Below are 27,293 nucleotides of genomic sequence, written 5' to 3' on the forward strand. Positions count from 1 at the left end.
TATACTTATAAATTTGTTGTTTATTCCAAATTAGGTACATTTCAAACATGGTAATCAACCTAAAATCATAAAGCATTTTACGACACAGTGATCACATTGTGCAAATAAAATGTATGGACCTCCTTATTTGAGAAGAGCAAACAAATACATTTGAGGTTGTCTGATGACACACACTGACATACAACATATCTTTTATTCTGACCATCTGATATGTACAGTAGGGAAATCCCAGCGGTCTGGGTGGCCAATGTGCGTTAAACTGCTGTACGGTGATGTGCTCCATTCAAAAGCTGGCACCTGGTCCCATGTTGGACCACTAACTGCTAACAGCTCATATTGCTTGAATAAGCCATAAGATGTCATCTGCAAAAACAGAGAGACATAAATATAAGAGTAAGAGGCAGAATTAATTGTTAGAGTGTGAAACGCGGTCATATCACACACACACACTGAGAAACGTCCCTCAGATGTTGCTGTCTAAAAATAGTTATGCGCACAACACTAACATCAATTCACAAGATTTTTGGATGCCTACAGAGAGTTCTGAATAAGACTGAAACACTATTTACTTGAAGGCACCTCCAGGGATCACTGGTTGTCAAACCAATAAAAACATCCTCTACGTCATACACATCCAGTAGTATTATCATGAATTTATTTGCCTTAATGTGACATTTTTGAAACAGTAATGGATTCCTTGCCTTCATGTCCGTTCCACCATGAGGCCTCTGTCCAAGAGCTCCAAAAGGGTATGTGCCATTGGCTGGGTTCAGATCTGATCGTGCAGAGATTGCATTCTCGCCATTCTGGGCTGGATTGCAGCCATCGCACGCTGACAAAGGATCATTCATAAAGTTGTTGTACCTGTGCCACAGGAAAGAAAGATGGAAGAAATTAAGCACAAGGCTAATTCAGAAAAATCAATCTGAAACTGAAGAAGGAGGGATGTATTAGTTTCACCTCCTATGAAATTGGACATGATTTGAAGTCTGAGTTGCAGGTTTGTACCTCATTAAGCATACCATGGACTCAATGTCAGTAACAAGGGACTGGTTGCGGCGGAATATCTGAGCTCTTGGACTGTCATTAAAGGAGAACCACGAGCCATACTTCTTCACCAGATCTGGACCTCCACTCGCATTAAACACCTCCTCAAAATACCTAACACAACCCAAGCACACTACATTATGTATACATGATTATGTACACAATACACATGAAATACACATACATACATCATTACTTTCAATCATAGTGAGGTGTCAGTTTTTAAATGGAAAGCTAAGATTTCAAATAATTATCCTGTGATATATTCTAGATATTCACATTAATATACACACAACATATTATAGATACGGGGTGTGATGAGTGTCTGCACGTTGGTCTAATTTTTGTCTATACAGGCGAGCATCAGGGTTTAAACCTGATACAAACAGCTACATTGAGGCAGCGGAGGGAACACCCAAAAGGGGTAGTGTGGAGAACTTGGGGAGGATTTACACAAATTGTGCAGCTGTAATCTGTATCAGTTGCAAGGGTCTGATTGTATGCAGGGGAAGACCACATGAGTGAGCTGCAACCTTAAGTCCAACCTTAAGATGACAAGGCTGAAAAGACTGACAGATCTAGGGGTGAGTGATGTGATGATTTTAGATTGTGAATGATTAAAATGTCTCCACATTCTGTTTTAACAGAGATTGTGTAGGTTTTCTGAGATATTAAACACATTTTGTTAGTTGCAGTGTAAACGCTCAGAAATAGCATCCCAAGTTGTTTTATAAACCAGACAAATCTATTTGCTAGTCCAGCTGCCACACTCTCGCTGAGAGACACACAAATAAACCAAAAATAACCAAGAGTAAGCAGTTAGGCTTCCTAAATGGTTTGTTTACCAGTAGCGGTAGCATGGAGGATCTGGTATATTAAAAATTCAAGATCAGATATACGGAACTGCTCAAGTAAACTTGAGCAGTAAACTGAAAGCAGTGGATGTTTGCAAAATCCTTTGTTTTCATGGTCATCGGTGTGATCTATGCAATTACCCACAATGCAACATGCTTGTAACTATGCAAACATTTTGATCCCCTAGCTAAATACCTAATGGATTGGTCTGGTCATATGCAGAAAAATATTACATTTAATTTCTTTTCCAATTTGTTGAAACACAACATGAAATACTCATAGAAATGTCATACAGCTCCTTCACCCCAGGTAACAATTTATATACTCTCTCCTGGAAGAACTTTACTGATTGTGAATGTTGTTGAGATTTTTTTTTTTTATTAAAATGATAGAATTCTGTTGTACATCTCATATTATTTTCAATCAAACTCATATTATTAGTTTGATTATTCCACCATATCTATGCATTTCATCATAATGAACCTTAAGCTGGATGAAGTGATGTAATCAAGCAGTAATCTGTAGTTCAGAATTCACCATGTAAATTTGTATTGACAACGTTTTACTTTGTCGTGTGAAAACCAATACTGAAAGAGTCTCAGGGCCCTTTTGAAACCTTGAAGAATCTTAACTTGTTATCGACCTGGTCAATAAGAACATCAATATACACCACAGATTGGAATATTTACTACACAGCTGTGGTGTAGATGTGGTGTTTGCGCACAGGGCAACGTACACTCGTTTTGTGACATCAAGTGAAAATATGGAAGATTGGCTGACTGAGAAAAATGTATAAATTTGTTTAGCCACCAAGAAATCCCAAAGCATGTGCCGAAGTCCAGATAAAACAGGGAGTACACCGCAGCTAGAAACAGCTCTGAAGAACGCAAATGCAGAAAAAAACATCCCTCATCAGAAAACAATTAAGCAATAAAGACATCACTGATGCCATGACATTATACCGGGCGAGGTCACCTGGTTGTGGCCACGTCACCGCCGAAACTACCTGCTGAAGCTCATTTCCTCAAGTTTCCTTAAGCTCATTTAAGACAAGTTTAAAATCTTCACGCAGTCACGGCGCACTTTGGTCTCTCAAATTGAAAGGATTACATTTTTATTTTTATTGTGCATCGAGTGGAGACTAAATGGGACACACGGTTGGGAGTTCTGTTTGTTTTACTGCAGGTCCTTTGCGGTGGATCTTTGGAGTCGACGCCATGTTCCCCTGGCTTTGCTTCTGATCTTTTCCTCCTCAGAGTTCACAGAGAACACATGCACAAGGGCTCAAGGATCGGCACAGTTGTTTTCAACGACTGCGGTGGAAGAACACGGACCATCTTTGACTCTGCTGATGCGAGGTTTCATGTAAACTCTGATGGCACAGTAAAGCTGAAGAGACCGGTCACTCTTCATGATGGCCATAAGATGTTCTTGATCCATGCTTGGGACTACAGAGGAAAGAAACACACTGCATTTGTGAGAGTGGAACATCAGGGCTGGGCCAGCCACCATCATGGGCAGCAAGAAGATTGGGCAGTTGAGCCTGTGCAGACTGAATCCCCCTCAGCTCTCTTATTTCTGGAGTTTCCAAAATCAGGTGGGTTGCAGAGGAGAAAAAGAGAGTGGGTGATTCCTCCAGTCTCAATCGCAGAGAATTCAAAAGGCCCTTTCCCCTTGAGGATGGTGCAGATTAAGTCCAGTTATGCCAAAGAAACAAAGATGGTGTATAGTATCAGTGATGAAGGAGCAAACCGGCCTCCAGTGGGACTTTTCACAATAGACAGAAACACTGGAGAGCTCTATGTGTCAAGGCCTCTAGACAGGGAAGAAAAAGATGAATAGGCCTTGATAAATATTGATAAATATTGCTAAATATAGATAAATATTGCTAAATCAGCTACTGATGCGGACATTGTAGAACCTCCCATGGAAGTTATAGTCGTAGTGACGGACCAGAATGATAACCATCCTATCTTCACCCAAAATCCATTCATTGGGAGTGTACCAGAAGCTTCAAAAATAGGATTCGAGTTCATGACAGTCAATGCCACTGATCCAGATGATCCAACCACCTACAACGCTGATGTCAGGTACTTCATCATCAGTCAGATTTCAACAGATCCAAGTACAAACATGTTTGCGATCAACCCGATCACTGGAGCGATTCGAGTGAATGCTGATGGCCTGGACAGAGAGGTAAATCCTGAATATACTTTGGAGATTCAAGCAGCAGATATGCAGGGGGAAGGCCACCCAGTCATCGGAAAAGCTATTATTACTGTAACAGACAGTAACGACAATGCACCTCAATTTCTGAAAAACTTGTACAACGTGTCTGTCCCAGAGGATAAAGTGAGAGCTTTGGTGGTGAAAATGTCAGTGACTGACAATAATGACCCACAGTCATCTGCCAGGGCAGCAAAATTTAAGATTGTTAGTGGAAACAGTGGGGGATTTTTCAACATTAGCACAGGACCAAACAAACAGGAGGGCATCATTACTACCGTCAAGCCATTGGACTTTGAGAACAACAACAAATACACACTGCTAGTAGCTGTGGAAAACGAGGTTCCATTTGCTAAACCTTTGCCTACTCCTACTGCCACGGTCATTCTAAATGTTATCGACATGAACGAGGCTCCAGTGTTCGACCCACTGGAGAAGTTCATTTCCAAACCGGAAGATGCAGCGATTGATAGTGAACTGACCGTGTACACTGCCACTGATCCGGACAGGCAGTGATCCCGCTGACTGGCTTAAAATTGTAAACCCTGACATGGGACGAATCACAGTCAGGAGTCTTTTGGACAGAGAATCTCCTTATGTGAAAGATGGAAATACAGAGCCCTAATCCTAGCTGTGGATAATGATGACCTTCCAGCAACTGGTACTAGTACCCTTGTAATTGAGTTGCAGGATGTGAACGATAATGGTTCAGTAATTGAAGACAGGGTCATCAAAATATGTAATAAGGATTCATCTCCACGGGTCCTGTCTGTGACTGATAAGGATGGGCCTGGCTTTGGTCCTCCTTTTAGTGTGTTGCTGCAAGAAGATGGCAAGAACAATTAGACTGCCAGGATGAACAATACAAAAACAAGGATTATACTTTCACTTAAGACTTCACTCGAGCAGGAAGAGTACAATATTATTCTGAGGGTGTTCGACAACAACCAACTCTCCCAGGACAACACTGTCCAGGCCACTGTATGCGACTGCACAGGAGATGAAGCATTATGCTTGGACAAATCCGTAGCAGGATTTGGCCTCCTCGGGGTGTTTGGAATTTTGGGGGCTATTTTGGCTGTGTTGTTGCTGGTCCTCCTGCTACTTCTGTTCCTTCGAAGAAAAGGCACCAAGAAGGAGCAGCCCCTCATCAATGATGATGATATTCGTGACAACGTGTACTATTATGATGAAGAGGGTGGTGGAGAGAATGATCAGGACTATGACCTAAGTGTTCTGCACAGGGGCCTCGACAACCACCCTGATGTGTTCCATAATGATGTGGTTCCCACCTTTATGCCTGCTCCACAATATCGGCCACGGCCTGCAAACCCAGAGGAGATTGGCACCTTCATTGATGATAACTTGAAGGCGGCGGATAATGACCCCACAGCTCCCCCCTATGATTCCCTGCTGGTGTTTGATTATGAGGGTGGTGGATCAGAGGCAGGATCCCTCAGTTCCCTGAACTCCTCCAGCTCAGGTGATCAGGACTATGACCGTCTCAATGAGTGGGGACCACGCTTCAAGAAACTTGCTGATATGTATGGAGGTGGAGAGGATGATTAAGGACTGGGAAAGTCTGGTGAGGCATGAAGCACAAGGATGGATGTAAATATGGAACAGTTTTAGTTTCCATGTTAGCTTGCAAGTAAAATTGGAACAGCACTGGTCAAAAGACCTCGCTGAAAAAATTGCAAATTTTTTTTTGTGGATCATTTATTATTGGAGGACCTTTACTGCATGGTTTTCAAAGCACTGAGGTACAATGTTTAACCATCAATAAAGTTTCATGAAGTGTTAGTACCCCATTTCTGTTTTTAATGGTTTTTAGATAATAAAAATATGTCATGCCATGTAACTTGTTCTTTCTGTATAGACTTTGTTGTATGTATGAGTTTTGCTTTTTTTATATAAAATTTTATATACTGTGTAGCTTTTTTCTTTTCTTTTTTTTCCCCCTTAAAAACATGGCTAATGATATTGGCTGTGCCATTAAACATCCCTTTGGAGCCAGCAGTCAATAAGGTTTCATTTGAATTCTTTCCTGAATAACCCAAGCCTAATAGTCATGGATGATATTTCTGACCCAAGGTTTACTAATCTGAATGTGATGTTTGTGTCAGCGGATCAAAAAAGCACAAGTCGGTGGATAAATAACTTAAACATTAAGTGTAAAAATCATATTTTTGTGAGAAACTATTAAACATACAGACTAAATACCTGGCCAATGATGTAATATCTATCTAGATGGTAGGAAACTAGGGTTTAAGCGACTTCTAAAGTCGAGTCTAAACTTGAGTCTCAAATATTTTCTGACCCTGCCATTCCTCAGCTGTACACAGCATTTTGAGAGAAGTGGAATAAGAGCCAAAACCATGCAACACATTATTTTTAAAATGTTAAATAAAACAAAGCAATCTGACTAATGCATACAGTATTTAAACATATTTAAATATCCACTCACCTGTCAATTGCTTCTACTAATGTCTTCAGTTTATAATGATACAATAAATGAAATGTATTTTTATTTGACATTTTTAAAAACAGTATCCATGCTTTAAATTTTTTATAAATAATTGTTTACATTCTGGGCGTGGGGTCCACTTCATTAAAATTAGTTAGAAAAGGTACTTTGGCCCAAGTTGTCCGTTATGTTTCCTTGCAAAGCTATATTTTCATGAATAGGGAAATTAGTTTGGTTGCTCTGTTCAGTAAATTTGCTAAATAATATTAATTCATGATTTTATAATGTTTTATTTCATTTTTGTTTTTGTGATCTAGCCTGGAGAAAAAAAATCATCACCCATCCCTAGTTGGCTTTATAATTATCTATCGGTGGATCAGTGGGCTTGTGTACTGAACCTCAGGGCTATGTCACCAGGAGCTTAACGGCCGAATTCCTGTTGGGCGGAGCTAACGACTCATTTTGAAAGGTGTCTGGCTTGACAAGAACAACATATCTACTGAGTCTGGTGACTGTAGGTAAAACTGACAACACCAATTTAGTCAAAAGGGGGTGCTACAGAGCCCCTCCTCCACTCCCATGTCTTAGCTTTTGCCTACTCCTAACACCTGACAACTCTGTCGTGTGTGCCTGTTTCATGAAGTTTAATCATGCTAAGAGCCTCAAAAACACCAGAAGAGAGTATTTATGTTTGATGTGTTACTATGGCAACACTATTTAAAGACATCAAAAATCCTTTAACAATTTTAGATCAGCCATGTCTTGAGATTATTCTGAACAAGTTTGAAGCTATTCAAGTACATATAAGAGACTATTTAAAAGCCTGTTTTAAGTGATACACTTCCTGCTGCCAGTTGGTGGCACTATGACCGTGACTCACAGTAGTCACATCCATATGATCAGCCCCAGTGACCAACATACAGCTCAAGTTTGATCTAAAATCACTCATAGCCTGTGGAAGATATGAGACACTTCCTATTTCCATTTTTTCACCATAAATTTATTGCCTTGCCATGGCAAAACTGAGATATCAAAAATCCCTTCACAATTTAGCATCTTCAATGTCCCGTCATAATTTTGACAATGTTTAGTGACAATCACATGAATCCCCTAGGAGGAGTATTTAAAAAATGCAGAGCCTGCAATTTTTTTAAAAATCAAGATAAAATCCAAAGTGGCCGACTTACTGTTGGGTGGAGCTAATGACTGTCAAATTGAAAGTTGTTTGGCTTGATGAATCCAATATATGTACTGAGTTGACTGTAGGTAAAACTGGCCCCACCACTTTAGTCAAAAGGGGGTGTTACAGAGCCCCCGCTCCATGCCCATGTCTTAGCTCCCAGTACGGCCACATTGGCAAACAGATGTAAGGTTAGAGGTCAGGCAAAATGTGATTTTAAAGACCTCCATGAAAGGTACAAAAACACTGAACGCAGCCACCCTGGATTAGGGTTATCGGGACCCACCCCTGGGGGTTTTGTTCCCTCAAGTAATATGGCCTAGCTCATGGAATCATCTTGTGGGCTCACTACCTGCCATCCAACTCACTACCAACTGCTTTTGACGGTTGGTAGTGATCGCAAAATCAAATGCAGAAACAAAAGCACAGAGATGGGAGGAGTTTAGAGAGGCCATGGAAAAGCGGTTTTGGGTAGCCTGAAGATGTTATGGGAAACTGTTTGGCAACTCAGGAGGGGGAGACTGGGTATTGCACAAGCTCTGCTGAGCAAGTCAGGGAAGTATTGACCTCTGCTGTGGGTATTGTTTAGTGAGGAAAGAAGGACTCTGATTAACTTTTTAAACCCCACTGGTGCTACTGACAGCTACTCTAACCAGGCAACGTAGAATGAAAATAAAATGAATGAATGAAAATGAATACCTAGGAATACAGAAATATACTGTATGTTGAGCTCTAGTGCTTACGGAATATTGTAGCTGGCCCAGTAGCTGGTGTTATACAGTTCTTCAGTTTTATCTGCAGTTTGGATCATCCCTCTGGAAAAGAAAGATCAAGTATGAAGGAAATACTGTTATGAAATTTTGTTCAACTCCAATGCCAGTATGAATAAAATGCTTCTGAGAATTACTCATGTAAATAATCTTTATCTACTTTAGTCCAAAAAATGCAACTAAAAGCTGGGAGTAAAATGTGTTGAGAGAGTTCTCAGAGCAACACTTGGCAAGGAGTAGGAGTTAATCCTCCTTAAGTAAATCTTAAGCATAAAGTAGGACTGTAACAGTGTAATTTGGTTAAGCACAGATTATTTCTGTAGACCACGTCAATAGAAAGCAAATCATAATAATAATAATAATAATAATAATAATAATAATAATAACAACAACAACAACAACAACGAGCGGTCCCCCTGTCACAGCACTGGACAAGAACCCACGCGCTGGTGTGCAAGTTGAATCGGGTTAAACCACACAACGGGGCAGAGGTGGAGAAATGATATGAATGGTGTGGGGGCAAATTGTAATGGTGAAGATTGACGACAGGCCCCGGTGAAGAAGAAACTGGTGCCTTAGTTTCACGGTGAGCTTTTGACTTAAATGGCTATTGTAGAATTAACACTGAGGTTTTTGCTCATAGAGTTATTATATTAGTAAAGCTAGGGGTATGACGTATTTTGGCAGGCAAGACCGCATTACAGAAATGTATTAATGGGATCAGAGTTTTGCCAGTAACTTGTTCTGATGTGAATTATTTTGATCTGATACATCCGAACAAACAAGCTGAACACACTTGAATACACACGAGTTTTTATTGGTGTGCATGACAGTAAAAGTTGTGCATCTGTTGACTCTTAGGGCCAACTTAATGGAATACTTGAGATACATTTTTGTAAGTGAACTTACGTTCCACATGAGACTGACGAAACAAGGTTTGGTGAATTAATATCACATTAAATAAAATGTCAATAATTTTTTAACTATACTCCAGTAAATTGAATGTGTGTGACCAGGAGTGACTTTTGTAACTACAAGTTACTACAAAGTGCAGTGCACCTATTTTTTCATATAGGTTGTACTATAACTAAAAGCACAAAATCCTCATAGCACATCATCCTGACAGCAAACACAAAGATCCAAGGAAAGCTTTGTGTCTGCCATTGCCTAAGGAATCCACCATAACAGCCTTGATTTACAAATAAACTCTCTCTTGAATTACATATTCACTATTCTCTCTATTTTTGTTAACTAAATGTCCAACAAATCTGCTAAAGACCAATGTTCGCATGCATTACACTCCTTTTAAAATAGAAACACCACCATTATATTCTATGCTATCCAAATGAGCAACAATTTCTACTCAGTAAACAAGTTAATGTAAGTTTTGCACAGTTCCAGTTTGCCATTACATCCTGTAACACAATATAAAATGTGCCTACTACCGTCAAACACACCTTTACAAATATAGGCTCTCTCGCCACAAGTGGTTTTACAAACTATATCTTTGTGCCCTTTCCCTTTAAGCATCTACATGTTACCTCCCTTTTCAACTCTATTTGGCTTCATGTGTATGCCATGCAATTTCTGTTTGAAGCCAATTGAACCTTGCAAAATTAACACCATATTGAGCATCCATGCAGGAAAATTTGATACACATCGCACAAATTGTGTCTACACATTGATGTAGGCAAATTTCAGTTAAAAATCAAACAAACCTCATACTAGTATATCAAAGTGCAGTGCACCTATTTTTCCATATACTGTAGGTGGTGCTAAAACTAAAAGCACAAAAGTCAAATGGATGTAATCAGGACTTGCTATCAAGTAACTACTTGAATTTGAAGCCCATCATTCAAACAGCACAGCATTATTCACACTTCCTATTTAGCATGTCATCATTTATGGCAATGACAACAACACCTTAATCACACATCAATGAACCCTATTCAAATTAATCTTCCACCTTACTTTTCTAGGTTTATGTGACTATTTTTCAAGCAAATCAGACAAACCCTGTAGTAAAGCAACATGAATCCATATGGTAAACCAATATAAACTATTTTTAAAGTGCAATATAACAGTTTCAGTCTAGGTGGTACTATAACGATAACTCAATTGTCACATTACTGCAATCAGGAGTAACCCATTAGTAGCCATGCACAAGTTGAGGCCGATCAAACCAAACATCAACAATAAACTCATTCAGAAGTGTTAGGGGGCACTATGGAGTCAACTGGCCAAAACCTAAAAGAAATGACCAAAAGAAGTATACAATTCAACTACAAGGGTGTCAAATTTGCATTCAAAACCTAGGTGGAGCTATGGAGCTCAGGAGGCACACTTATGCTAAACTGCAATATCAAGTGAAAGGTTGTCCCATCAGAAATAGAACTGTAAAGTTTCATGCGTTTTCAGCCATTGTAAGCCTCTCAAAACACAGTGGGAAGGTTTGAAAACCCTACATTCCAGCCAGCATGGCCGACTTCCTGTTGGGCGGAGTCAGATACAACCAAGTGAACCTTGTCATACATGATGAGTGCAATGACCATACAAAAGCTTGTGCTCCTCTGAGAAAATTCATCAAATTCCATTCTGCCATTCGGGGCTGCTACAGAGCTGCTAAACCACGGTCAAGCCTATTTATTACATAATATTTTAATTTTTCGCCAGTATGATGCATATGCCGAATTTAATTCATTTTGAAGCATCACAAATGCCTCAAAAATGAGTGAAATCGCTAAATAAAATAATAATAACAACAATAATAATAATAAACACCAAAAACCAATAGGGCTTTGCACCTTCTGTGCAGGCCACTTTCAACATTCAGCCTGTTTGAATAATGACATCCAAATACGCTCTGTTAAAACACAAGCCCCTGGAGGCAAATACAGACCCTAATTAGTGTGGTGATTCCATAATTTTTGCCAGGGGTTGTAAGCAAGGAGGCCCACACACCTGATTGAGTTACACCAGTTCTGTCAGGAGGAATGAGCAAAAATTTCAGCAAAGTATTGTGAGAGGCTTGTGGAAGGGTACAACAAGAGTGCAATTCAAGTTAAGCGTGCACACAGTTGCCCAAGTATTTATCACCATATCTGTGAAACCCCCCAAATTATTTCTTGTTGGAATCAAAGCTACACTGAATTGGTTCAAATCCAAGAACTCGAATGTGGTAGAATGGCCCAGCCAAAGCCCAGACCATAATCTGACTGAGAATCTGTCTTCCAAATTTATGGACGCGGGTGAGATTGGAACAAAAAAATAAATGAAATCTGTCCTGACCTGCACACACCTCTAGTGTGAGTAAATAATGGGTAATTGTTTAAGCTCTTCCAGTTAATCCCTTAAGAACTAAAAATGTGTGTTCATATTCACATTTCATATATGTTCAGACATTCAGAAACATATTTATGAACCAAATGCAGTACCAAGCACAGATAAACATGGGCACATGCATATTTTAGTCTCAGTGCTGCCACTCTAAACAGTCATCTTCTGAAACACTCCTAAACACTCACCCTTTTAGGAGTACTCTAAGGGCTAAACATTTTACACATTGCTTTTATTCTGTGGCATAAAGTTCGTGATTTCATAGAATTTATGGCAGTTAAGACCACTTTTTTTCTCTGAGCATATTTATACATACCAGCCTTGACCTAATCATTTGGTACTTCATGAATGAAATGAAAAACAAATATAAAAATAGTTTTTGTTCAGATTAAGGAATTAAGGAAAACCATGATCGTTAAAAACCAAATTTTCATTTAGTGGACTTCTTTAAAATGTCTTTTTTTTGGGTTTGGGTAAGAAAGCATACAGGTAGCTCATTTGTCTGCATTGGTCATAACAGGTGATTATTACTATCTAGTAGTACCATGAGTGGACAAATTATGAATCCAAATTAACATTCACTTACGGTATTTGCTCAAGCACGGTTAACAACCCTTTGCTCAGACTGAGTCTGCCTGGAATAAAACTCTTATAGTCAACGATCATCCACTGATTGTTGTACCTAGAGCAAAAAGGGAAAAAAGGATAGCAAAATGTGCATCTTCAAGGCTTTTCTTAGCCATTACGCATGCAACATTTCTTTAGCAAAAGAACCAGAATCATGTGGCGATTCATTCTTGATGGAGAAAGTGTGTATGTTCGTGCACTACTTACGTGCCACTGTTGTACTGACTGAAAATGTCTGCCCACTCTTTCCCAGATCGAGCAAGTCTGTTTGCCACAATGTTTCTCAGCCACTCCATAACGGAGCCTTGAGGCTTCACAAACTTCCACAAGTCAGGGTTACTGTTACCAATTGTGGTTTCCATGGTCACCTGAAATGAAAGACAATATTGACATTTCCAAGAAATAGTCTTCACTTTCTTTTGTACACTAACTACTTTGTATAACCCATCTTCAGTATCTCACAAAAGTGAGTACACCCCTCACATTCTTGTAAATATTTGATTATATCTTTTCATGTGACAACACTGAAGAAATGACACTTTGCTACAATGTAAAGTAGTGAGTGTACAGCTTGTGTAACAGTGTAAATTTGCTGTCCCCTCAAAATAACTCAACACACAGCCATTAATGTCTAAACCACTGGCAACAAAAGTGAATACACCCCTAAGTGAAAATGTCCAAATTGGGCCCAAATAGCCATTTTCCCTCCTCGGTGTCATGTGACTTGTTAGTGTTACAAGGTCTCAGGTGTGAATGGGGAGCAGGTGTGTTAAATTTGGTGTCATCGCTCTCACACTCCCTCATACTGGTCACTGGAAGTTCAACATGGCACCTCATGGCAAAGAACTCTGAGGATCTGAAAAAAAGAATTGTTGCGCTACATAAAGATGGCCTAGGCTATAAGAAGATTGCCAAGATCCTGACACTGAGCTGCAGCACGGTGGCCAAGACCATACAGCGGTTTAACAGGACAGGTTCCACTCAGAACAGGCCTTGCCATGGTCGACCAAAGAAGTTGAGTGCACGTGCTCAGCGTCATATCCAGAGGTTGTCTTTGGGAAATAGACGTATGAGTGCTGCCAGCATTGCTGCAGCGGTTGAAGGGGTGGGGGGTCAGCCTGTCAGTGCTCAGACCATACACCACACACTGCATCAAATTGGTCTGCATGGCTGTCGTCCCAGAAGGAAGCCTCTTCTAAAGATGATGCACAAGAAAGCCCAACAGTTTGCTGAAGACAAGCAGACTAAGGACATGGATTACTGGAACCATGTCCTGTGGTCTGATGAGACCAAGACAAACTTATTTGGTTCAGATGGTGTCAAGCATGTGTGGCAGCAACCAGGTGAGGAGTACAAAGACAAGTGTGTCTTGCCTACAGTCAAGCATGGTGGTGGGAGTGTCATGGTCTGGGGCTGCATGAGTGCTGCCGGCACTGGGGAGCTACAGTTCATTGAGGGAACCATGAATGCCAACATGTACTGTGACATTCTGAAGGAGACTGGGCCGCAGGGCAGTATTCCAGCATGATAACGACCCCAAACACACCTCCAAGATGACCACTGCCCTGCTAAAGAAGCTGAGGATGAAGGTGATGGACTAAACCCTACTGAGTATCTGTGGGGCATCCTCAAACGGAAGGTGGAAGAGCACAAGGTCTCTAACATCCACCAGCTCCTTGATGTCGTCATGGAGGAATGGAAGAGGACTCCAGTGGAAACCTGTGAAGCTCTAGTGAACTCCATGCCCAAGAGGGTTAAGGCAGTGCTGGAAAATAATGGTGGCCACACAAAATGTTGACACTTTGGGTCCAATTTGGACATTTTCACTTAGGGGTGTACTCACTTTTGTTGCCAGCGGTTTAGACATTAATGGCTGTGTGTTGAGTTATTTTGAGGAGACAGCAAATTTACACTGTTACACAAGCTGTACAGTCACTACTTTACATTGTAGCAATGTGTCATTTCTTCAGTGTTGTCACATTAAAAGATATAATCAAATATTTACAAAAATGTGAGGGGTTTACTCACTTTTGTGAGATACTGTATACCTGAATTGCCCAGAGTTTGCCAAAAATAATAACTGATAACTATCAGAACTTTAATTAAGTATTGATGTTGACCAATTACAGAAAACACAACAAATTAAGGTGTTGGGGCTCAACAAGCCGCAAGAACAGCTTTAATGTGTAATAGTGACAATTCCATAAGCCTCGGGAACAGTACTGGAGAGATGAAGTTAAATCCAATTTCTTGTTGACTATGCAAAAAATAAAAAGAGAAAACAGAAAAAAGGAGTACGAGATGAAAAGCCAAATCTATTTTAGTGTTGAATTGGTTAATCAATTGAATGGACCCAACCCGCCTTGTGTCAACAGTCCAGGTTGGTGGAGGTGGTGTAATAGAATGGCACACTTTGGGCCTGTTACTACCAAATCAATCATGGATTGAATGCCACAGCCTATTTAATTATTATTAGTGACCATGTGCATCCATTCATGGCCACAACTTACCATCCTCTAATGGCTACTTCCAGCATAATAATGCTCCATGTCACAAAGCAAAAGTTGTCTTATGGCATTTTCACACCTGGCTCAGTTGGAGCATTTTTTTCTGAACCTGGTGCGTTTTCTTCCTTGCTTCGGTTCGTTTAGACATATATGAACACGGCAATCGTGCTTGAATCTGCACCAAAATAACTTTGCCTTGTGAAAGCAAGCCGAGCCAAGGAGAAAATGCAACATCAACAATTTAAGTACCAATTTCAGAATAAAGCACAGATCTACATGTCTGAAAACACCATCAAACTGGTTTCATGAACAGGACAATGAGTTCAGTGCTCTTCAGTGGCCTTCCCAGTCAATGGATATCATTCCAATAGAACACCTTTGGGATGTGGTGATTCGCAGAAAATTTGCAGCATGAAAGTGCAAACAAAAAATTCTGCAGGAATTGCAGGTCACAACCAGGTCAACAGGGACTAGAATCTCAAAGGAATGTTTCCAACATCTTTTGGAATCCATGCCATAAAGAATTATTATATAAACAATATTATGACTATGAGCAATTTTAATCCCCAATGGAGTACAACCTCAGACACAATAATTCTCACTCACCCACAGTAGAAAGCAGTATCATTATGTAAAAAAAAAAAATTCTTATTCTCAATAAAGTACAGTATTACCAAAATATTGTTTTCATCCTCAACAGCCTAAAGCACAATAAACACTGAGCGCTTCTCTTCCTCAACAGGAAGAAGGATTAATATTTCCTAAAGTGATCTGTTTACATATAAAAATATATAATTTTATGTGAGACCTGCCAACCAAACTGCATTTCCTTATCTGCATCATTAATTTCATGCAAATACAAGAAGCATCTTACCAGGCCACTGCTGAGAATGTAGAAATCATCTCCTGAGAAGATGGAGCCAGGGTAAGAGGAAAAAGCCTGAGTATTACCAGGAATCAATGTCTGGTCTGCAGAAACAGTGGTGAAAGAAGTGTTTAAACTCAGTCGAGCTGTCAATAACGGAATGTTTAGCTTGGTAAGAGACATGGAATCACCTTTAAAAGATGTACGGAATGAGAAAACATATTTCTTCATGATCCTAAGCATTGCCTGGTAGTTGTTCCATGTGTCATGTGAAACAAGAAGCTCTTTGTTACCCGGCAAGAGTTTGATTAAAGCAGAGCAGGAGCCAGATCCCACTGTACGTGACTGACTGGATTTGTTCAGTGCAGCCTCCAAATCCTCCAAGTCTCCACCCATCTGGAAAAGTCTGGGCCATGAATTGAAAATAAATGAGTGAAATGGTCTCTCTGAACAAAAACATTGGACCAATACAATTTATACATTTAACCACATGATACTGTCGGTTATTGCACTTCACAGACTGCAAGACTTTCTTCAGAGAAAATGCTGCACTAGGGCTGCAAGGAGGAGGGAAACTTTCAGTCCCATTTTTTCGTTTATTTAAAATAATATCCACAAACTGAGTGTTACAAATATAAACTTAAGACTAAAACTTTACACAACTGTTTGTCCAATTATATAAGACTGAAAAGAACCTAATACACACAGACACACACACCACAATATATATTATTCATTTAGGACTGTAATCTGTTATTTAATTCTGTGCTTTTTTGCATCCATAAAGAGATTATCTCTCTCTCTCTCTCTCTCTCTCTAATATATATATTATATATATATATATATATATATATATATATATATATATATATATATATATATATATATATATATATATATACACATACATACACACACACACACACACACATATACATACATATATATATATATACACACACATGTATATATGTACATATACATGTATATGTATATGTACATATACATATACATATATACACACACACACACACACACACACACACACACATCTCTTTTTATGGATGGAAAAAAGCACAGAATTAAACTACAGCCCTAAATTAATAATAAAAACTCCTTTTCATTGCACGTTATGGTTTTTGTAACTCACTGCTTTTAGGCATATTGTTTTACTTTTGATCATAGTGTTTTTATTAGACATTTCAGATCTTATTTTTGCTCCTTACTCGCAGTGGGAGCACTGCGGTCTCGTTACTAATAAATCACTTCCGTTATAATAAATGACAAAATTTACACTGCAAGTGCGCAAATACAGCATATAATGACAAACTTAAATTAAACTAAACCTTTTAAGCAACTCGCACCAGTTTCCCCTGCCCCTTACACACAGTGGAGCATTTTGGATATAAACACAAGTTTGTGCTCGTGCATCGCCGTCGTGCTTCAGTGTTACACAAACTCCGCTTTATAAAGTCTGATCTTCTTCAGGGTGTTGTATATAAAATGCTCCAAAGCCTTAAAGAACTTGGGTCACACACTTTCTCCCTCAGTCACCTGACGAGTACGCTTCAGTGTGATGGTGACTGAGGTCATGTTGGGAATAAAAGGTAACGTTGGCAAACAGTAAACTGAAGAAAGTCATTGTCGGTGACTCTGACGTCATGCACCACTGACTACGAAGCGGGATTACACTTCCGGTTAGTAAAAAACTAATGTGTTCCATTTGAAATGATATTACCCTTCTAAAATTCATACACTAGACCAGTGGTTCTCAACATTTTGTGCGCTCTGGACCCCTAGCATATTTTGAACAATCCACAAGGACACCCCTCACTCCACAACAATTATAGGCTATATATATTTAAACAGTCATTTTTTATTTTTTATCTATCTATCTAATATATATATATATATATATATATATATATATAAAATAATATTAACATTGGACATTTAAAATTCATCAGCTCAGCTCACGTGATATTTGTGAATGCACGCGAATAACCAGACTGATTAATTTTAAAACATCTCATTTGAATATGTTTTGATACATTTAACAAAAAAATATAATATTTAAACATTTTAAACACTTTCCTACAGACCCCCTGAAATTACACCACTGACCACTAGGGGTCCGCGGAGCTTTCAACATCTTGAGATAGAATCTGTACTTATCAAACACTATTAGATTGACAATAATATCAAAATTCAATGAGATGCAGTGAGACTGCTAGTGAATATTTGCATTATAACAGCTGGAATAAACAGGCTAACAAGATAAGGCTTCAGCTCTGAAAGATCTGCACAGGAAGGTGTTTAATTAAGCCAGTGTACACCAATAAGAAGAAAGGTTAAAATGGATGCATAATGCGTAATCATTAATGGAGACCACTAAAGGAGACTACTAATGATGATTATGCAATTGTAAAGCTTTTTGGTGTACCATTTTAGACAGAACTGAAACATGGGAAATTGATGTATTTCCTGTTTGAAATCTTAACAAGAAACTATTTTGTAAAATTTTAATTTTCAATGTTCAAGACTACAGTATGTCAATCGAAACTAGACTAAAACAAACATTACCCAATTGATAAACATATATAACGTCAGAATTAGCTGTAATTACTGGGACTGCAACAAAAGTTTCAGTTTGGGAAACAATACAGCACTAAGCTACAGCAACACTAATCTGACAAACACTAAAGTAGAGTACAACAGATAAACACTGTGATGTGATGTTTTAGATTGCATTATTATGGAAATTAAAAATGCCTGGCTTATTAGTGCACCACATAAAACAAAGCAAGTGTTAACTTACATAACTTGTCTAAGGCTTAGCAGTGAAGTCAGACTCCGCTTAATTAGACTGAAAAATACTTGTTTACTTTAGCAGCCACAATATGTGTTAGCCTAGTGATGTTTTATTGGCAACACATTGTGGTTATGTCCACACTTCCCCATGAATTTCCCATTTTCCACTTGTTACTGAACATATATAGCCCCGCTGTAAGGGTACTGAGATTGGGGTGTCAGTGATTTACCCAGAGAAGACACAGAAAGCTTACAACCCACTCACAGAAATCCTAAGGGGTTAAAGTAGACACTTGACTCTGGAAATGTGCACTGTCCAATATAACCATCCTCCAAACCTTTCAGCTGCAGCAGAGACAAATGGACCTGAAGGAGAACAGAGGTTATATAGGATTTGACTCCAGTTGTACATCAAGATTAGTGGACATCAGTATATGGTAATTAGGAACATGCTTTCTTCCTAGCTATTAATTAAATTCATGTTGATGATCTAATTTAGGTGTAAATAGAGGAGTCTGAGCTTACATTGCTCTTAGTAAACAATCAGCACTGGTTAGATTGGCTGCCTACTGAACCACTTGCTCTTATTTAATCTGCATCTATTAATTCACATGTCCAATGTGTGATCATTTACTAGGAAAAATTTGTTATCCTCTTACTGAAAACAATGAAGGATAATATTTAATCAGTGGAATTTTATGTATTTTTCCAGCTCCAATATATATTGGCTCTATTTTCTCCAAGCAGGCAGAATTTCACAGTTTGGGTCTGTCAGTTTAGCAAGCAGTAACATTGAAAATAACTTGCACTCCATGACACAGGCCTATGACTAATCACAACTACAACTGGAAAGTAACCCAGTGTACCTGATGCCAGTACGGTGACTCTGTAACTTTCTCAATTTGCTCTTCCACCCACTGCAGGTTAGTGATAATGTATTCTTTCAGATGTTGACAGTAGCCAGGGTCATTTGGATCACAATATCCCATCAGTGTGTTCATCCAATGCTTATAGATGAGCTAAAGTTAATTCACACACACAAACACAGAGAGAGAAAGAGTGAAAGAGAGCATGAGAGCGTGAAAAAGCTGTGGGAGAATAGAATCTTGGTAAAGACATACAAAAGTGAAAAGTCAAACTGCTTTTTAACCTGATTTTCATCCTGATAAATGCAGATCTATAAATACATACCTATAAATACAGATCCAAGGCCTAACCTGTAAGATGAATAACCTTTTACTGTGCATCACCTTTCCACCTGAGACACTTGCTCTCTCTCCATTTCCTCAATGGTGAATGAGTCACTTACTGCTTCTCAGATTTTTAGAAAGTCCAAAATACTCGGCTCTTGCTAGTGAGCCGAGCAAATTAATCTGATTCACTATAGAGATAGTGCATCAGATTAATTCGCTCGGCTCACTAGCAAGAGCCGAGCCTTTTGGACTTTCCAAAAATCTGGCCACAGTTGTTGGTCTTCCCTTATCTATTGCTTAAGGCCTAATGATAACATCATAAATAGGTGGTAGTATGTTTTCCTGTCTGCAATACTGTATACAATGCACTGTTAAGATTTTGGAGGTGTGCACTTTGACCTGTCTGTGCACCTCTGCATGCTACGCTTAACCATAAACCCCCTCACCACACAGCTACTCAAACATGTTTCTGTACAGGTGCATGAACCAGCTCTCATCTGTTCCACGAAAACATCGCTCAATTCTTTCTGATTAACAAAATAACATACATCAATAATACAACTTTAATAGCATTGTATTATGTTTGTTATAAAATCTATTTACATGAAATACTTTCTGTAAAAACACCAATGAACTACAATGATGCATTTCCAAATAAAGTCCTGTCTGTGCATTGAAATTTCGGCCACCGAAAGGTTTTAGCCAAAAATGACATTTGAAAGAGAAAAAAAAAGGCCAAAAATACGTCGCCCCAAGTCGGGCCTCAATGCGAAGATTTCACTCTCGATCTAGCCGACAGTTATCACGGCGCTACCCGGCAAAGGGCGATCATGTCAGCGGTTTGGAAATACTTCAAAGTTTCTGATAAAGACATTAAAATTTGCCATCTGAGGGGGTACGATGCTGAAGCATTTTTCCACGACAGGTTTGATACACCGCCTGAAAACATGATGTCCCGTTCAATATGCATAATACAACAAAACAAAAACAACAACAATAACAGAATAGAGGCCCTCTGCCCAGAATTTTCCTTTCAGTGCATCACTAGTTGTAATTAAATTAAAATTTGAAGATCATTTGTTCAGACCTTCATGCCACCTCCTCAGTCATGCACAGAGTTAGAAGTGGATTGATTTCATTTTGAGTTTTGCTCCTCTCAGGTCTCAGGGAATGTTTTTCTTGCCAGCGTCACCTCGGTTTTGCTCAAGGCAAAAGCTGGCTTCTTATTCCACTTTAAATGATGTTTCAAGTACAACATTTTGCCTTCACAAGTTGTTCTGGTGATTTTTTTTCTGTGTGGAGTACTGTAAAACCAACTGGCCAATTATTACAAATTGGATTATTTCTTGGTTAAATCATTTTCAAACAAAGTAATTTGTGTAAACTTGTCCCCTAAGATGTAAGGGTCACTGCAAAATCAATACAAACTTATTTTACACAACTACCAACACCAGACCAATTTCTGAAGGGCATGTGGTTCTGACATGTATAGATTTGTAACCAGTATTTTAGTTATACTGTGTGATGTGATTCCACATGTGCACTAGAGTGGAGGGGGTCCGTCCTCTTCTGGCTGACACTGAAGAGAGGGACGATAAATCATTATCATTGTTCTATAGTTGTATACAATAAAGTCAAACATGGGTTGAAAAGATGTTCAGTACGAGTGTATTGGATTGTTAGAATGTGGCAGAAAATTGGTGCTGAACTTTTCAGAACTATGCAGTCACCAACAGTGGCGGCTGGTGTTAAAAATTTTGGGGAGGGTGCAAACAAACTGAAAACACCACAGTTAGTTATGCGGGACTGAATATAATTGTTAAATAGCCATCTAACAGGTGATATAATGTATCACCACTGCTTAGCTATAAATGGAAAATTCAACTGCTAAAGCATGAAATCAGTGAACTTGAGTTTAATGTGGGTTTATTATCAGTAATAAAGTAATCAAGGTAATCACTCAACTGTAATATTGCCTAAACAATGGCCATTTGCAAATCATTGCATTCTGTGTTTATTTACACATTGTCCCAACTTTTTAGGAATTGGGGTTGTATATCGCATCCAGCTAGCCAACTGAGTTTGCCACAACAATTGCCGGAAACCCCCGGGTGTAAGCTCGTGACTTGACTGCTGCTGAATTTGTAAGTTGGGTTGATCTGGGCCAAGCTCCTTTATCCCTTTTTTCACCTTGTAAAAGGTAATTTTTTGTAAAGATAAAACAAAATTTTCATTCATCTGGAAGAAATGTCATGCTTACTTTTACTTTATTAACAATCTCTTGCAGTGCCGGTCAACTGACAAGCTGCTGAGTAGGAAAGAGAGTCGTTGAGAACGGCCCAATCACATGAGGTCAAAAATATATAAAAACAATATTGAATCACTAACAACAAAAGTGGGAGTGTCTGGGGCACAATGAGCTGCGCCCCAAGGAAAATCTGAAGCAAGCTATTTAGAGAGCATCCCAAAGTCACCTGCTTTTCAAAAGTTTAAGGACCTACATACACACTAATTTGGCCAGCGTCCTGCACACAGATATGATCGAAATACAATTTAGATTTTTGGATTTTTTAAATAAATGCTAACGACTACAAGGCAAATAGTATGGCAAAATTTTATTACATAATTATTTTGCAATATATATTGAACTTATGTTTACATAGCCTTCTTCTCTGGATATCTTGAAGGGGGTGGCACCCCAGCACCCTCGGTCATGAATATAGGTCAGAGATCCCAAGAGAATTCAATACAATCATTTGTATCTATGCCTAAGCAGTATATTTCTGTGGCATGTTTGAAATCATTTTAACACATACAGTGGTGCTTGAAAGTTTGTGAACCCTTTAAGAATTTTCTATACATCTACATAGATATTACCTCAAACATCAAAGTTTTCACACAAATCCTAAAAGCAGACAAAGAGAACCCAATTAAACAAATGAGATAAGACTACTAAACTACTACTAACAAATGAGAAAAATACTTGGTCAGTTATTTATTGAGGAAAATAATCCAATATTACATATCTGTGAGTGGCAAACATATGTGAACCTCTAGGATTAGCAGTTAATTTGAAGGTGAAATTAGAGTCAAGTATTTTCAATCAATGGGATGATGATCAGGTGTGAGTGAGCACCCTGTTTTATTTAAAGAACAAGGAGCTATCAAAGTCTAATTTTCACAACGTTTGTGGAAGTGTATCATGGCAAGGAGCTTTCTGAGGACCTCAGAAAAAGAGTTGTTGTTACTCATCAGGCTGGAAAAGGTTATAAAACCATTTCTAAAGAGTTTGGACTCTACCAATCCACAGTCAGATAGATTGTGTACAAATGGAGAAACTAAGACCATTGTTCCCCTCCCCAGGAGTGGTCAACCAGCAAAGATCACTCCAAGAGCAAAACGTGCAATAGTCACAAAGGAGCCAGGGTAACTTCTAAGTAATTAAAGGCCGCTCTCACATTGGCTAATCTTAATGGTCATGAATCCACCATCAGGAGAACACTTAAAAACAATGGTGTGCATGGTAGGGTTGCAAGGAAAAAGCCACTGCTCTCCAAAAAGAACATTGCTATCCATCTGCAGTTTGATCTTTAGAACATGTGGACAAGCCAGAAGGCTACTGGAACAATAGTTTGTGTATTGATGAGTCTAAAATAAATTTTTGGGTTTAAATGAGAAGGGTTATATTTGGAGAAAAGAAAAACACTGCATTCTAGCACAGGTTTGGGCCTGTTTTGCTGCATCTGGGCCAGGACGATGGAATAATGAATTCTGAATTATACCAGCGAATTCTAAAAAGAAAAAAAGTCAGGACATCTGTCCATGAACTGAATCTCAAGAAAAAAAATGGGTCATGCAGCAAGACAATGACCCTAAGCACACAAGTCATTCTACCAAAGAACGGTTAAAGAAGAATAAAGTTAATGTTTTGGAATGGCCAAGTCAAAGTCCTGATCTTAATCTAATAGAAATGTTGTGGAAGGACCTGAAGCAAGCAGTGCATGTGAGGAAACCGACCAACATCCCAGAGTTGAAGCTGTTCTGTACTGAGGAACGGGCTAAAATTCCTCCAAGCCAATGTGCAGAACTGATCAACAGTTATCGGAAACTTTTAGTTGCAGTTATTGCTGCACAAGGAGTCACACCAGATACTGAAAGCAAAGGTTCACATACTTTTGCCACTCACAGATATGTAATATTAGATCAGTTTCTTCAATAAAAAAGTGACCAAGTATAATCTTTGTATCTCATTTGTTTAACTTGGTTCTCTTTATCTACTTTTAGGAATTGTGTGAAAATCTGACTATGTTTTAGGTAATATTTATGCAGATATATAGAAAATTCTAAAGGGTTCACAAGCTTTCAAGTGCCACTATATTTCAGGGTGAATAATGTGGTGATGTCAATACCAACATTCAACCCTCCACTTTATGTTCCAACCAAACCAGATGACAGACACCAACTGAATAAAGTTGAGGACTGTTTAGACACTGAATGCTGAGTAATTTCCTCCTAATTAATTCCAACAAGACAGAAGTACTTCTACTACTGCCAGAGGCAGCTAGAGGTAAGCTTTGTGATTACATAGTAACCCTGGATGGTCTTCGTTACACCACATGCAGCAGTGAAAGAACTTGGTGTGATTATTGACTTCAGTCTCTCATTTGATGCTCATGTAGACAATACGACTAGGATAGCCTTCTTTCGTCTTAGAAACATCACTAAGCTGTTCTTTATCAGTACCTTAAACAATGAACACTACAGCCATGGGTAAAGTTTTTTCCTATTAAGCCCTCAGCTATGGAACAGCCTTCCAATTAATATTTGGGACAAAGACAATCAGACTCAAGGTTTTTTTTTCCATGCAACTGTCACCTCTAGCTTGCTCATTAGGAATCCAAATTTAGACCCGGGTTTCACTAAAGCTGCTTTTTGACAATGTCTATTGTTAAAAGCGTTATACAAATCAAATTGATGAAATATATTATGACTCTTCAGATATGGAAGCTAGGTTAAAATTCTTGTCACTACTTTCTACTGGTTATGATCCACATTTGGCCATCAGCATCTGGATGAGATAAGATGTGTGATGTAACAGATTTAGGATAAAAGGTTAGTGTTAAATACCTGCGAGGTGACCGCACCTTCCACAACTCCAGCAGCATAAGCTTGCAGTGTGTCATTGTACTTGCCATTTGTTACAACCTCCAGATAGGACCACCTGAGAAGGACAGAAAAAAATGAAGTCCTAATTAAAGTGATTAATATTTATTTGTACAGCTTTTTATTTGTACAGCTGATGTGGACTTTTAAAAATTAACATCATCACAAAGCAGCTTTACAGATATCAGGGTCTAGATTTAGGCGACAGTGGCAAGGAAAAAAACTCCCTGAGACAAGAAAGAAATCAGATTCAAGAGACAACATATCCTCTTCTGGGTGACACTAGTGTGATTATAAATCATTACTTTTCTCCCTTGATGGTGCCCTTTTTGGTCAGCCATTTTTTCTGTAAGGCCTGCATCCATAAAGGTGAACTTGCTGGTAGTCATGGGGTTGTTATGTTATCTATTTTCACATTCAGTTCTGTCTTTGAACCAAAAACCCATTGGCCAATAGAAATTAAGCACACAATCACAAACTTGCACGTGTACCCATGAATTTGAAGAAGCAGTGGTGAGTGACACTGGCTCAGAGAAAGTTATTTCTTATTCTCCATAACTGCCAGTTTTAATTATACTATTTGCGTACTTTAGACAGAGATAGCTACCTTACAATGTTGCGATATGTTGCTTGTGGTCATGTTACATTAAGGCCTACAGTATCACCCTTCATTGGGAATCCAGCCAACAATATAGTGGTCTGATTCTAAAGTTCACCTTTTAGGCTTGTCCTCCAACAGCCTGAGAGTAGTCTGCACCGGAGTAAACTTCAAATAATAATTACAATAATAAATTTGCATAATTGTCAACCTATTGGAAAGTGTAATCATACATCATACACTATGCATGTGGTTTGTTACAAGATTTAATTTGACATCCTTTTGAATATTGACTGCTGTAGCTCCACAGGTTACGCTGTAGTTCATGTGCCAACATCTTGATCCTGCCTTTCTAAAGCACAGCCCTGACTCTCAGTACACACAATCTGACTCCATAGTATACAGGTGTGGAAGAGTAAATGTTTGTAATCTCACTATCCAATGTCACCCAGAAGAGGAGGAGGTTTTTTTGGTTCCTCTCAAGCTTTCTTCCTCATGTCGTCATCTCATGGAGTTTTTCCTGCCACTCTCGCCTCTGGTTGTTTCATTAAATTTAAATGCATTACATAGAAATACATTTCTGTAAAGCTGATTTATTATGATGATGCCTATTTTAACAGCAAACAAATACAATGAAATACAACTCAAATGAACGAATCTGTAAACTTTTCACAATGTCAGTTATTTTCGTTACATCGATAGAAATCGCTTCTTATGTCCATAGTAAGTAACTGTGTAAGAGTAACTTCAGAGTGTAATGGCTGTGGAGAACCTGCTCAATGATTTTCGAAAAGGAAGTCTGCAGTCTCAGGACTAACATGTACAGCTCCAGTCAGTCTATTTAATCACACACTAATCACTGATTAATAAAAAGTGTTCGTGTAAAGTTAGAGTTAATGAAAGATAAAGATCATTTAATGTTAATAAAAAAAGAAAACAACACAACCGGGAGATGTAGGAGACACACAGGCCTACCCCGTGTTTACAATGTCATCTGTGAAGTTGGCGAATGCGACAAAGTCTGTCTGAATTCCCTCCTTTAACTGCAGTTTTCCGCTCTGCTGGTTAAATACTGCAGACCGCAGGTGTGTGTCCGCAGGTGAGATCACACAAACGAACAAGGTACACAGAAGAAAGCGCAACATAGCGTTTAATGGGACTGTCTGGGGAAAAACTCGCTTATTTACTGCTCATCTCATCATGTGATCCCCGACTCCAGTAGCAGTCACGTGACGGCCACCCTCTTTGAGTGCTGAACTTTAATCTGAGGGACGTGTCCCAAATCAGCTCATCCACAAAATGCCTGACTAGTAGTGTTATGTCGTTCATGAACGATTCATTCATTTTGAACGGATCTTTAATATGACTCGGGAACAACGTGTTGTCTCAGAGAGTGATTCGTTCATTTCTGACCGAGCATGCGCTGCAACATCCCCATAGGTTCTGTACCGGAAACAGAAATATTAGTTCATCTCTCGAGTCTTCGGGTTCGAGTCATTCGATCTTCCGGTGACACGCATAGGCTATGCACCATGCAGTACCGGAAACGGGATGACGCGAATGACTCGAACCCAAAGACTCGAGATGTGAACTAATCGTTTCTGTTTCCGGGGAACAGACGTGACAAATGTGACGTGACAAAAGAAAG

The 27,293-nt window shown here is 39.0% G+C and overlaps 1 protein-coding gene and 1 pseudogene across 3 annotated transcripts; one reads left to right on the plus strand and one right to left on the minus strand.

Moving 5' to 3' along the window:
* plbd2 (phospholipase B domain containing 2) lies at window positions 1-26,856 on the minus strand. 3 transcript variants are annotated; one of them, XM_053626300.1, is made up of 12 exons: window positions 26,621-26,856; window positions 25,012-25,105; window positions 19,558-19,710; window positions 18,957-19,057; window positions 16,072-16,286; window positions 15,890-15,984; window positions 12,716-12,876; window positions 12,468-12,563; window positions 8,519-8,590; window positions 1,009-1,161; window positions 702-864; window positions 1-363 (listed from the first exon to the last, which is right to left on the minus strand). In XM_053626300.1, the coding sequence occupies exons 1-12, from the start codon at window positions 26,788-26,790 to the stop codon at window positions 193-195; spliced, it is 1,644 nt and encodes a 547-aa protein (XP_053482275.1). In that variant the 5' UTR covers window positions 26,791-26,856; the 3' UTR covers window positions 1-192. The 3 variants fall into 3 exon arrangements, with proteins under 3 accessions (XP_053482275.1, XP_053482274.1, XP_053482276.1); XM_053626299.1 differs by having other exon boundaries at window positions 961-1,161; XM_053626301.1 differs by lacking the exon at window positions 8,519-8,590 and having other exon boundaries at window positions 961-1,161.
* Window positions 1,192-6,296, plus strand: LOC128608526 (B-cadherin-like; annotated as a pseudogene).
* Window positions 26,857-27,293: the final 437 nt, after the last annotated feature.

This window comes from Ictalurus furcatus, chromosome 6 (genome assembly GCF_023375685.1).
Source record: "Ictalurus furcatus strain D&B chromosome 6, Billie_1.0, whole genome shotgun sequence".
Lineage (NCBI taxonomy): Eukaryota > Metazoa > Chordata > Actinopteri > Siluriformes > Ictaluridae > Ictalurus > Ictalurus furcatus.

Bases quoted from the DNA above. Each gene is read 5' to 3' on its own strand.
- plbd2 (XM_053626299.1), bottom strand. From the start codon at position 26,790: ATGTTGCGCTTTCTTCTGTGTACCTTGTTCGTTTGTGTGATCTCACCT. The intron at 12,564-12,715 runs GTAAGTAGTGCA...TTTTTGCTCTAG, and splicing joins AGTCAGTACAACAGTGGCAC to GTACAACAATCAGTGGATGA. The intron at 865-960 runs GTGAAACTAATA...CCTGTGGCACAG, and splicing joins CATGTCCAATTTCATAGGAG to GTACAACAACTTTATGAATG.